A 12,502-nucleotide genomic window follows, 5' to 3' on the forward strand; every position below is an offset into this window, starting at 1 on the left:
TTCCCTCCTTAACACCCTCTTTCCAACTCCTTCCAATCCCTATCATAAAGATTTTGGTAAAACTATGCATCGGAGATATATTGCGAGACATGGCCAATGTTAACAAGATGTTAGTTTTATAGATTCCTGTCTCATGAGTAGGAATTAAAGCCTCTTCCTACATGGCTCTGTGAGAAACTTCCCCTGCATGGTAGAAAAAATAGAGGGGATCATGGCAGGGAAAAGGAAGAACAGAAAGAGAAGAGCCTCCCAGATGTCCAAGGGAAGCATGGTGATGCTGTATGAACTGGATACCGGAGAGTGACTCAGGAAAAAGCATAGAGGTATTTGGCACCATCCAGAGGACTGTGTGTATTTGGGAACCAGGTAAATGATCTGCATACACACATGACAAATAATTTACTAACTTTTGTAATATACGTACTATGCATCTAGTGCTTTATACATATTAACAACACAAGGCGTGTTGCCTTCTTCCTTTAGGAGATGAAGAAATCGAAACTAAGGTCTAAACCTTACATACCTTGTTAATGTTAATATGATAATGACCTATTTACAACTAGTAAGAAGTAGAGCTAGGATTGGAACAGTGGCCATCTGAATCTACAATTCAGACTTTTTCTACCAACCATGCTGTCTAGTTTATGCTAAACGATATAGATTCAAAATACAAATATAAAAGGATATGGGATTCAAGTGAATAGCGTAATGTTCTACTTTTGATATCAATGCAAACATACAAGAACAAACAGCTTATGAAATCATTCTCAAGTGTTTAATTAAAATCCATATAGCAATTTACATGTATAATGTTTAAACTCTTTCAGTGACTCTTATATTTTAAAATCCTTTTCCACAACATTTTGAGGCTAACTTCATGCTAGAAATCTACAAATGAACAACTTAACAACACAAAAATACATTTGAATTCCATTCCAATGCAAGTTTTAAACACTTTTATTTCAGATAATGTAAAGATATTTAAAAACCAAAAACTACAAAATGAGCACAAAAGTCTTCCCTTTTGAAATTTTAATAAAATACTGTTCTGTATAAGATCTAATGAAAAATTCTACTTATAAAATAGTTATGTGAGAAAAGAAATGAATTAAGATATATACGTATGAATTTTATCTAATTACATTGTTTAAATGAACATGTTGAACACTTTGATGATATTGCACACTATCTATTACTTATATATGAAAATATATGAAAATACTCAAAGAAGCAAATGGGCAGAACAAAATTTAGGCGACTTGAGGCAAGAGGGAGGGAGGGAGGGAGAGAGAGAGAGAGAGAGAGAGAGAGAGAGAGACAGCGCGTGTGAGAGAAAAGCCCCAAACAAACAAAAAGCCCCTTCACTGTAAGGGGAAGAAAGGAATAAAAGAACTTAAAGCACACTATGGACCGAATTCTTACTCCTATTATTTCATTAGATATGGTACAAGAATTTGGCTTCAAATTACTAAAATATCTACAGAAACTTAATTATTTGGCCTGGATAATTTAATAGTACACCAATTGCTAAAATAATCAATAGCAATGGGTGTACTGTTGGAAAAATTAATTTTTACAGGTTTAACTATGTAAAACTTTATCTATTGGAAACCAGGGTCTCCATTACAAATTGCACTTGAGATGGCTGAATGCATTGATTGAGCAAGGCATTACTGTTGATCCACTGACAATATACATACATAAACACAAAAGCAACTGTGGATGGCTGATATTCTTAACTCCTAAAACTATTTTATACATTTTTTCTCTCTTTCTCTAAAAGAAGGATCTGTGATATCTGAGCTATTAACTCAGTGTATAATAGTGAAACATCCACCCGCCTGTTGGCTTGGCCCTGTTGGCTGTCTGTTTCAACACTGTGAGGTCTGACAAAATATGAACCAGATCAGTCTGAAAAATATTCATTTCTAGAATTTTAAGCTTTATTCTGAGTAGGAAAGGAAGCTCCTGCAAAAAAGACTGTTTCACTGACACAGCTTACAAAATGTACATAAGGAACACTGACTATTTGAGTAATATCACTATATCTGGAAAAATGCTAAGAGAATTTCTGACTCATTTTTTTAAAGGTAGAGAATGCCTGACACAATCATTTCTCTTATATAAATTAATTCTCCTCCAGAGTAAAAAACAGTTTGGAAGCAAGATGGTACTATGAAATAGCAAGCTCAAAAAGCTAGAATATAATACAAAGTTGCTTTAAAAAGTTGCTCTGAACAATGAGATAAAGTATGTTAGAACAAACTTCAATGGAAGGCTACACAGTTCTATTTTAAGGTAAAAATTAATCATTATGAAAATGTATGATTTATTAATACAAATAGAACAGATGATTTAAAGATGAGTGAATAAAACAGACTCTGAATCTTATCTATTTCCTCGAGCTAGATATATTACAGCCTAAAACGCAGTGATTGGATGTGTCTTATTTCTTTCTTCCAACCACCTTCTTTCTACTTCCTCCCGTTAAAAACAAGACTTTAGATTAGTTTATAAATATCGGTCTAAAACCAAAGCAAACACCTGGTCAAAGAAAAGAAAATAAACAACAAAAAACCTGCATCAAGAGTTTTTCATCCCCTCTACCAGTGGGGACAGCGGGGGCTGGGGGCGGGGAGCTCTCTTTATCTTATTAGTTCTAAAAGAACAACTTATCCTTCTGAAAAACAAGAGTAATCTTAAATTGAAACCAAGGTACACAAATTAATTTTCATGCAACTGAATTTAAAATGTTTAAGACATTGGTCTACATGATGTTTAAACCAATTAATACATTCTACCTGTCAAATTATAAAACTCAGGTAATGACCAGGTAATATAGGAAGTTGTGAAAAGAAACAGTGAAGTTGGAAGGCTTATCTTAAAAATTCACTAATGAGCTCAAAAAAAGGAAAAAATTATTGATGAAGGATATTTAAATTTCACTGCTCTAGTTATGTGGAAACATGAAGCAATTTGGGGAATCTACTCCTCTGTGCCCCATATAGTCCACCATTTTCACAGAAAGTCCATAGCAGATTCAACAGTTGAACAGACATATTTCTAAATTTTGCAGAAGTTGAATCTGCCCCTCATGAAATGGAATAATTATAGGTTTCCAAAAATATCACTAAATCCAGTCTCCTCAAGAACATAATGATATGAAAAATGGCCTCTATCTCCATAGGCAGGGCATAAAAACATATCTCCTATTGATCTCAGGCTCACATTTGGAATAGGTCTGTCTGTAAAGGGAAAAGAATATAGATGAATGTCTGACCACTATCTAGTCATTACAGAGCTCTCTTCTATTTAAATTTCTCTTCAACCTTGACCTTCAGAATAATATGTTTAAAGAAAAGAGAAGGAGGAGTGAAAAGAAAACATATAGAATTCTCAGCTTGCTTTACTCAAATACTGATGAACTATTCTTATGTGTTCAGTGGCACCATGCTTACTGAAATTTTTCTTGTGGAGTTTTCAGAAGACAGCATTTGTTCCTTCATCAGCAAACTAAAAAAGATGTGGATTGTACACTGTCTAAAGAGCAGTCACAGAAGAGTGATGAGTGAGGCAATTCTTGAATGCTGGAGTTTGTACAGTTATATAGGGTGAAACATATTATACACTTTAAAGCAGCAGGAGATTAACAGAATATTACTGCCACAATTTAACTTTTTTGTATTGCATTTCCATATAGATACTTCCTTTGAAAACAGAGAGTTTTTGTGAGGCCACAAAGACAAACACGGAGAATTACTTGAGCCTCATTATTCAAGATCCCACTACAGATCAACAAACATTTCCAACAAGGAAATGCTGGAACCAATGAACATCTGAATCTAGGAAATCAATAGAAAATAAAATCACAGAAATTCACAATACTCTAATAAATGACAGATAATGAACATTTATCTCTTATACTAAAGGCACTACTAATATACAAATATCCTATAAACATTTAGAGAAACTCTGAAATCAGCAGTTAAAGGAATCCATTTAGTTCAATGCCAGCATTTTAAAAAACAAATAGGTTTTCAATGAGCTAAATGAAATTAGATATAAGAAGCAGCAGCTCCATATAAAACTTGTGGTTCCTACTTTTAAAAAAGTATGATAACTTACTTCCTTAAAAATATAAGCATATCACAAAAACTAAAGGATAAATATATATATATGTATATATATAAAAACTCAGACCTTGGTACCACTGATAATTTTTCATAAATTCTAAAATAATTTCAACAGCCACAGCTTGAACATTACACACCCACACATGACATGCAAAGACAAAATGCCAGTCACTGAACAGTTCAGGATAAAGCTAAAAATATGGAAATAGAGTGAGAGGCATTTGTCATGTAAATAATGTATATCACAAAGTGATTGTGCTTATAGCACACATTGAAATTTAAAAAAAATTAGAATTTCATCAGTCCCAAGAAGCACTACACATGAACCAACAATGGAGCTCTCAGATATGTTTAAGGAAGCAGGTAAAAAGCTATACAAAAGAATAATACAATTTATTTTAATTAACAACATGATTAATGTTTTGTACTTTATTATATCAGAAGATTAATTTGTAATCATTGTACCCTGTAGATTTTGAAACTTAATTTTATTAGAAATTACCAATGCTGGTTCTTGAATAATCTAAAAAATTGTAGTTACTCAAATCTAGATTGCTATTTATAGTTCTAAGTAGTTAAATGAAATATTCTGATCAGTATTCTAAAGTTGCTTTTGTACAAAATTTAGAACAAAGCAAAACTGGCAGCACCACCACAAGTGTGGTCGTTTTACAACAGGTCTAAATGACCCTCACAGACAACAGAACATGAGTTAAAAACACTTATAAATAAGAGCCATTCTCCACAATTCTGTTACATAATTAAAGAGAAAAATAAAATCCACATTCAGTAAGTTATACGTGAGGCCCAATTTTCATGCTCCATTTAATTATCCCTCAATGATAGTATAAAAAAATGTTTACTATTATTGTAATATGAGGTCTGATTCATAGCTCAGGGTATTTCTAATGATGAGGCCAGTATTTACAGTGGTACGTTTTAATGCTTAGTCCACTGGTATTATTTTAACATAGATTTAACTTAGTATTTTCTTTTTAACAATTTTACTGAGGTATAATTAACATAAAACAAACTGCACATATTTAAGATGCACAATTTGATATGTAGTCTTTAAACAGCATGAAAAGTGCCTGAAAACTTAAAAATTAAAATATTTCAATGGAAACATTATTTTAAAATAGCACATTCTAATTATTTATGACACAGGTAAAGATTTATAAAAAGGTGAGTGGAAAGGAAAGAAATTAATTTAATTCCAAGTACCAAATTTATTCAGAAGGTTTAGAAACGCCAAAATTGACAGCCAGTTTTCTTGATTTTCTTCTTGAAGAAGAGCTTGGTGTTGACTTATGGTGAGACATACTATGGCCTTGGGAGGAAGCTTCAACTTGAAAAGAAGGTGCTGGATGAGTAATCTGAGAGGACTTCAAGGAAACTGATGAACTCTCCTGTGGAATCACTTTGGTGACATCAGAAGACCCTGGCTGGCTAGTCTGAAGTGGACTGGCTTGTGAACTCTGAGCCTCCTTATTCTCGAAGTTCTTTTTGTTTGCAACTCTTTTTTTAGTAACCTTTAAAGAATAAAAACATCATTAGTTAACCAAAAAGACTAGTGTCGAAAAATACCATAAATCATGCTGCTAACATTTGTCAATCACTGCTGACTTGTGGCTTCCACTTAATCTCCAAACCAAAGTTTAGAAATTAAAGGAATTTAGTTATGAATAAAATATTTTAAAATTCTTCATAACCTAAATATAAAGAAAATTTATACCCCTGATTTTAAAACACGTTGTGCGAGAAAATGATATTATTCCTTGCTGCAATTATTATTATTTATTAGAACATAAACCCAGACATCAGGGACCAGGTCAGACTGGTCACCACTGGTCATAATATATAATCTCAGCACCCAGACCAGTACTGGGCTTTTAGTTGGCACTGAATAAGTAATTATTGAATCAACACAGTCTATTCAATAGTCTGAACATTAAAAAATTAATTCTCTTACAAATATGATAATTCCCTTTCCAGGTCTCACCTGTAGAGGTATGAACTGATTGTGCACACCACCTGCCATTCCCCCAGCCATGGGCATGGTCCCGGAATATGAACTATGATGAAAGGGCTTTCCAGGAGCTGGCACTGGTGGTCCCCATGGCATTGAACCAAAGAGATGAGATGATGATGGCATTATATTAGCTGTTAAAAATCATGAAAAATTTGTTTTTTAGTAAAATGGTATCATCAAAACCTTGAAATTTAAGACCTCACTGTGCCACCCTTTTTGGTGTTTTTCACTTTGGCAAAGAGGCATACATTTAACTTATGATTAATCTTGCTTACAACACTCAACCTCAGACACCCTTCCTAGGACTGTAGAAGTTAGCTTATCATTATGCTGTCTGGCCTGCAAAGGCCTAACATATACTGACATGAATTTTAGGAATATTTGTAATACTATTTAAAAAAATAATAAAAGGGTCATGAAACTGTCACTTGGGGGAGAAAAGCCAGGGCACAAAGAGAGAAATCTTAAGGATCTCACCCGCCCCCAATGTTAATATGCTTCCATAGTGATCCCAGCCTACAAAAAAAAAAAAAAAAAAAGCTCGTTTTCAAATCGGATCACTTTCATGATATGTAGAATTTTTCTTTTCCCTATTCTAACATTTGTAATTCAAGGATTTTTTAAAATTTACATTTTGCTTCTTATTAAAATAAATAAATTAATTAAAAATAATATATAATCTTTAAAAAAAAATAAATAAATAAAAGCACATTGAACCAGTAGTTTCCAAACTTGTTTTGTATATCTGAGTCACCAGAGGAGCTTATAAAATACAGGTAGGTTCCCGGGCAAAGCCTCAGAGCTGGTAAATCAGGCTCAAAGGGGCCCAGGAATCTGTCCTGTTGACAAGCTCCACAGGTGATCCTCTGCAGTCAACACCAGTGCAGGGCTTGGGAGCTCGTGCATTAAACAGTGACAGCTGAGACACTTGCACATTGCCACTAAATAAGATATGTACTGTGTTCAAAGTTTCTTTTCAGAGAGATATAAAGGCAGCCCAAGCTGTAAGATAGTATAGCTTAATTAAAATTCAGCCATTTAAGAAATTTTAGATTAAAAGAGAGAATCATAATATATTTTAGTGTTATGAATTATACATGAAACAAATTTCAGGATGAACCAAACTTAATATGAAAAAATCTAATAAGATTTAGAAAATTAGGTCTTGATAATACCTAGAAGCAACTTTGGTGGCAGTCATAATGTTAAGATCTATTTAAAAGATGCAAAAGAAGCGGTGGTACAGATATACAATGGAATATTAGTCATAAGAGATGAAATACTGCCATTTGCAACGACATGTATGGACCTCAAGATAATTATGCTAAATGAGATAAGCTAGATAATTATGCTAAATGAGATAAGCTAGAAAAAGTTGAAAATCATATGATATCACTTATTACAAAATCATATGATATGTGGGATATAAACCTAAAAGCAACAAACAAACAGGACAAACAAACAGAGACTCATGGACATGGACAATAGACTAGTGGTTACCAGAGGGTAGGGGGGAGGAGAGATGGGGGAGGTAAATGGGGGAAAAGGGGTGTAATATGCGGTGACAGAAAGAAATCTAACTATAGGTGGTGAGCACACAATGCAATATATATATGCCTTACTGTTGAATTGTATAGCTGAAACTTACTGGATTTTGTTAACCAATGTCACCATAATAAAAAAATAAATAAAACAAAAAAAATTAAAAATTTAAAAAGAAACAACAAAAATAAATAAAGATGTTATGTTAATCTTATGCAAAAGTAAGCTCCATAATTTCCCCAATAAATCACTGTTCTCAACATAAAATACATTTTTCTCTATTTTTTTCCCACTGGGACTTTTTTCATTCCATAAAATAGAAATCTACAAAATAACTTTAAAATGTTAATCTGATGATTAAGTTCTTTCTCCCAATACAATGGAATGCTACTGAGAAAAGATGAAGTACTGTCATTTGTGACATGGATGGATCTTGAGATTACCATGCCAATAGAAATAAGTCAGACAGAAAAAGTTGAGAATCAAGTGATTTCATTATATGTGGGCTATAAAACTGAAAGCAACAAACAAACATGACAAACAGAGACTTATGAACATGAACAATGGCTTAGTGGTTACCAGAAGGAAGGCGAGATGGGGAGGTAGATAAGGATAAAGGGAGTCAAGTATATGGTAATGAAAGTTAATTTTAACTTCCGGTAGTGAATATGCAGTGCAATATACATATAACATAATATTGAATTGTACACTTGAAACCTATATGATTTTATTAACCACTGTCACTCCAATAAATTTAATAAAAAAAATCTTTTTGCTTTTATGTATGTTATAGATTTTAACCGGAACATTGAAAAGCACCTATTACAAGACCAAAAGAATTCCAATTCCAATCTCAAAATGCTTGGTAGGTATGAATACACTATATAAACATGATATAATAATGAGCATAAATATAATAATCAACATGAAAAAGGTAAAAACAGCAAGCTATAAAATGTCGATATGGAGAAAACATTACTTTTAGAAGCTTGTGGGTACACCTTTAGGTAACCAACACATACTAATTAATTAAAATTACTTTATATATAGTTATTGGATTCATTTTTGAAAGTGAAGCAGTCAAATTAGATTTTGCAAAGTAGAGTGAACTTATTACCTTGAGCTATAAGAAAACATCATATTAATTGTCATAAAAATTTTATGACTAAAACATTATACAGGCAAAGGAATGTCAGTCTAGTACAGTAACAAAAGCATGGGCTTTGAAATCAGACAGACCTGGGTTTGAACGCCAGTTCTGCTACTTAGTTATTTATGACCTCAGATTACATTTAAAAAAAATTAAAAGTACTACATACATATTGTAATAAAAAAGACTTTCTACATAATATAGCAGTCACCTGTTTCATCCAGGTTTAACTATTTTAGCTGTTTACTTCCACACTCTTCAATAATTAGCTTGCACTACTAGTGATTTGTCAATTTTATGCACTTTTAGATCTACTGATTTCCTATTAAGATAGAACGAAATTCAGTTATTTTATACCATCCCTCACCACTTGCCCTGTCCTCTCAATGTAAGTACATCACAATATTTGTTTAAATATATAAGTAGTGTTCATGATATGTGATTGTGCAAAATTGTCACTGCAGAGCCAAGTAGGATACTCTGTTTTTTTCTTATAAAACTTTTTTCACCCTTTTAAAAGTAATTATCTTTTAAAAACTTAGTCTTCTATGCACTTATCTTTAATGTTTTCCCAAATGCTTCCCATCTATCAGTTACCTATCTTAAAAGCCAAGACCTCCCCCTGTTCTTACAAGTGGGACAAGTTACTTTCCAGGCCTGTGGAGCGGCTAGCATCTTGAGATTCTCATTTACTGCATATAAGTATACTGGATCTCTTGTGGTTTAGTCTCACCTTTTTTTTTTTTAACTACTATATATATATATTTTTTTTTTGGCGTTTATAATCCGGTAGCTTCTTAAGAAAGAGTGCATAAGCAGTCAACATGCATGCCTGAAAATGTCTTTTTCTACCCTTGTACTAAATTCATAGTTTGGCTATATAGGGAAATCTAAGATGAAACAAATTCTGCCTTAGAATTTTGAAGTATTCGATGCTCAACTTCTTTCTAACTTCTACTTTCTGTTAAACATAAAATACCATTCGTACTCTTGATCTTTTGAATTATTTCCCCCTCCTCTCTGACCTCTTCAGACCATTTCTTTATCACTTATATTCTGAATATCAAGGCAATCTGTGTCTCTTTTCACTCACTGTGCTAAGCATTTGGTGGCCCTTTCAATTTAGAGATACATGTCCTTTAGTCCAGAGAGCTTTCTTATCTATTTCTTTGATACTTTTCCTCCTTTTTATTATCTCTGGTCTTTTACTGAAACTCCAATTAGAGGAGTGTTGGATCTGTGCACTGTTCCTCTAAATCTCCCTTTTTTTCTTATTTTCCACCTTTTATCTTGTTCTTCCTGAGACTTCCACGGCTTTGCTAGGGCTTTCTTTACTGAATTTAAAACATTAAACTCAACATTTAATTCTTGTTCTCTATTCCTTTTTTCATATATTCTTGTTCATACTTTTTGGCTGCAATACTGTTTTATTTCACTTGGAATATTAACAGCTGTCTTTGAAGTCATTTCCTGTATTATCTCTGTTTCCAAGTCCCTTTTATTTCTCTTTGTTTTGGACTCTTAATTTTAGATATTTTCTTTTCCCCAAATGTTCAGGATCTCTCACAGTCTAGTATCTATTCATATTAAAGAGCAAGACACTAAAACAGTGATTAGAAGCTGTGTCTGTTTGGGGAAGGAGCAGGGCTAGATGACTTGACAGCTTCTCTCTAGGATGACTGGGTAGTGAGCCAGCCTTGGTTGGGAAACCCTCCAAAAGTCAGTAGGTCTTTTCTTTGGAGTTCAATGAATTCCTCAAAAGAACCATCCTCCAACTTCCTATCTGGGCCACGGTTGGCTAAAATCAGAGAATAAAATAGGGAAAACAAAAGTTACCTTAATCTCAGTTTTCAGCCTAACATCTCTCATTCTCTATTCTATGCCTGGTCTCTACATATCTAGGGAGCCCTCTGGAGAACATATCTTCAGTCTTTTGCCTGAAGAGGCGACTGCCTGGCTGTGTGGGGGAAGGATATTGGGAGGGGTCCCACGTTCCATGTAGACTTTGAACCAATCTCCTCTCCTTAGCTCATGCCTTATCGGAAGCTCCGACAGCTTCTGATACTTCAAAGTTCTGAATCTCTTGGGAATTGTGAGGGACAATCTGCTCATCAGCTCATTTATATCCTCTTTTATAGACACTTTAGTTTGTGGTTTAACCCTGTTCTGCTAAATTGGTTACTATTTCTTCAATTGCTTTTCTCATCACAAACTCTTTTCAAATCTCTACTTCGCTGATAGTTCTTCTCTCATCTCCTTGTCCTTATAGGTTTACATTTTTAAAATAATTTATTTTTCAGTTTAATGGAGTTTAGGCAAAAAGAAGAGGTAATTTGTTTAATCATCATTATTAAGCTTTCTAATGTTTATTGTGAAGATTAGATATGTAAAGCTCTTGGAATAATATCTGACATATAGTTGACTCAGAAAAGTAATTTTCTAACCTTGAAATAAAAAAAATTACTGGTTTTAAAATGTTAATGATTAGGATATGAAGAAGCCGACTGTCATTAGGAATAAGGAGTGATAAGAGAAAAGTTTAATGATTTTAAGATTTACATAAAATTATAATGTGTTAATCTCAAAGAGATCTGGACACATCTAGCATATATAAGAAAATGGAGTCCCAAAGAAGTTATATGGTTTTCTCAAAGTCAGTCAATGAAAAAGCCTGGACAAAAAGAGTAATGATTCCTCAGCGACTTTTCAATTCCCCCAACACACTTGGAAGTCATCAGCTGGCTACAGAAAGCATGAACGACCTGCTTGATAACTCAGATGCTATGTTTGAAGGAGGAAGACAATTATGAAAGAATATTAAGAGACACACAGTAAGCTTAAAAACCCCTCCACTCTTCATTTTCCTCATTGTCAAAGACCATTTCTTTCACATCCGCAGCTTCAAAGGTTACCTGTTTTTTATTCCCTTCACCTATTTTTACCCCACCTGTGTTTTAATGTCTCCCTTAAACCCAAATTCATCTGTTGGCAGCCACTGGAGATTAAGGAGCTGCCCAGAACAAAGAATAATCCTACTCTAGCCACACTAGAGACTACAGCAGGAGAATGATATTTCTAGATGAATCTGCAAGCTCTGGTTTCAGGCTTACTTTTCACAATTCCTTCTTACATTCCCTAGACTAAGTTTAGATAAATTTTTTGGTTTCTTCAAAATAATGAATCTTAAAAGAACTTTCTAAAAATAATAACTCAATAACAAATATTTAGAAGAGCAAAATATCTTACCAGTAGGTTGGGGAAAAACTGGACGAATGGTTCCAGGTGGTATAGCAGGAGGATAACTTGGAAATATTGGTGGAGGCAAAGGGAAATTCATTCCTAAGGAGCCCTATGGAAGTATTTAAAAGTTATAAGACAGTGCAACAAAAATATCTATAGGGATTAATTTAAAATTTAGTAGAGAAGTTGTGAACAGTTCTCACCAATTGTTGTAAAGCAAAAAGTGCAGCTTTTTCCTTGGCTTCATTTTCAGAATGGCACTGTGGCCCATGTACCATTAAGCCATTAGATAATTTCACTTGGCAAACTGTCATTGTCTAAAAAAGAGAATATGAATGTCTATAAAGTTATCTGTCTAGGAAGTCAACTCCTCACCCAGAATGTAGTTTAAACAAGTAGAATAAT

General features: G+C 33.5%; 1 protein-coding gene across 2 annotated transcripts in view; it reads right to left on the minus strand.

Annotated features, from left to right (window-relative positions):
- Window positions 1–753: 753 nt before the first annotated feature.
- XRN1 (5'-3' exoribonuclease 1) overlaps window positions 754–12,502 on the minus strand; it is a 117,195-nt gene continuing 105,446 nt past the window's right edge. Inside the window, exons 38-41 of one of the 2 annotated variants that reach the window (XM_039876474.1) lie at window positions 12,301–12,414; window positions 12,104–12,206; window positions 6,136–6,296; window positions 754–5,665 (exon numbers count right to left, since the gene is read on the minus strand). In XM_039876474.1, coding sequence (XP_039732408.1) covers window positions 5,363–5,665; window positions 6,136–6,296; window positions 12,104–12,206; window positions 12,301–12,414 — 681 coding nt within the window. In that variant the 3' untranslated portion in view covers window positions 754–5,362. The remainder of the gene's footprint in view (window positions 5,666–6,135; window positions 6,297–12,103; window positions 12,207–12,300; window positions 12,415–12,502) is intronic. The other variant, XM_039876475.1, reaches the window with a different exon arrangement.

The sequence above is a fragment of the Pteropus medius genome, unplaced genomic scaffold (assembly GCF_902729225.1).
Source record: "Pteropus medius unplaced genomic scaffold, Ma_sr-lr_union100, whole genome shotgun sequence".
NCBI lineage: Eukaryota > Metazoa > Chordata > Mammalia > Chiroptera > Pteropodidae > Pteropus > Pteropus medius.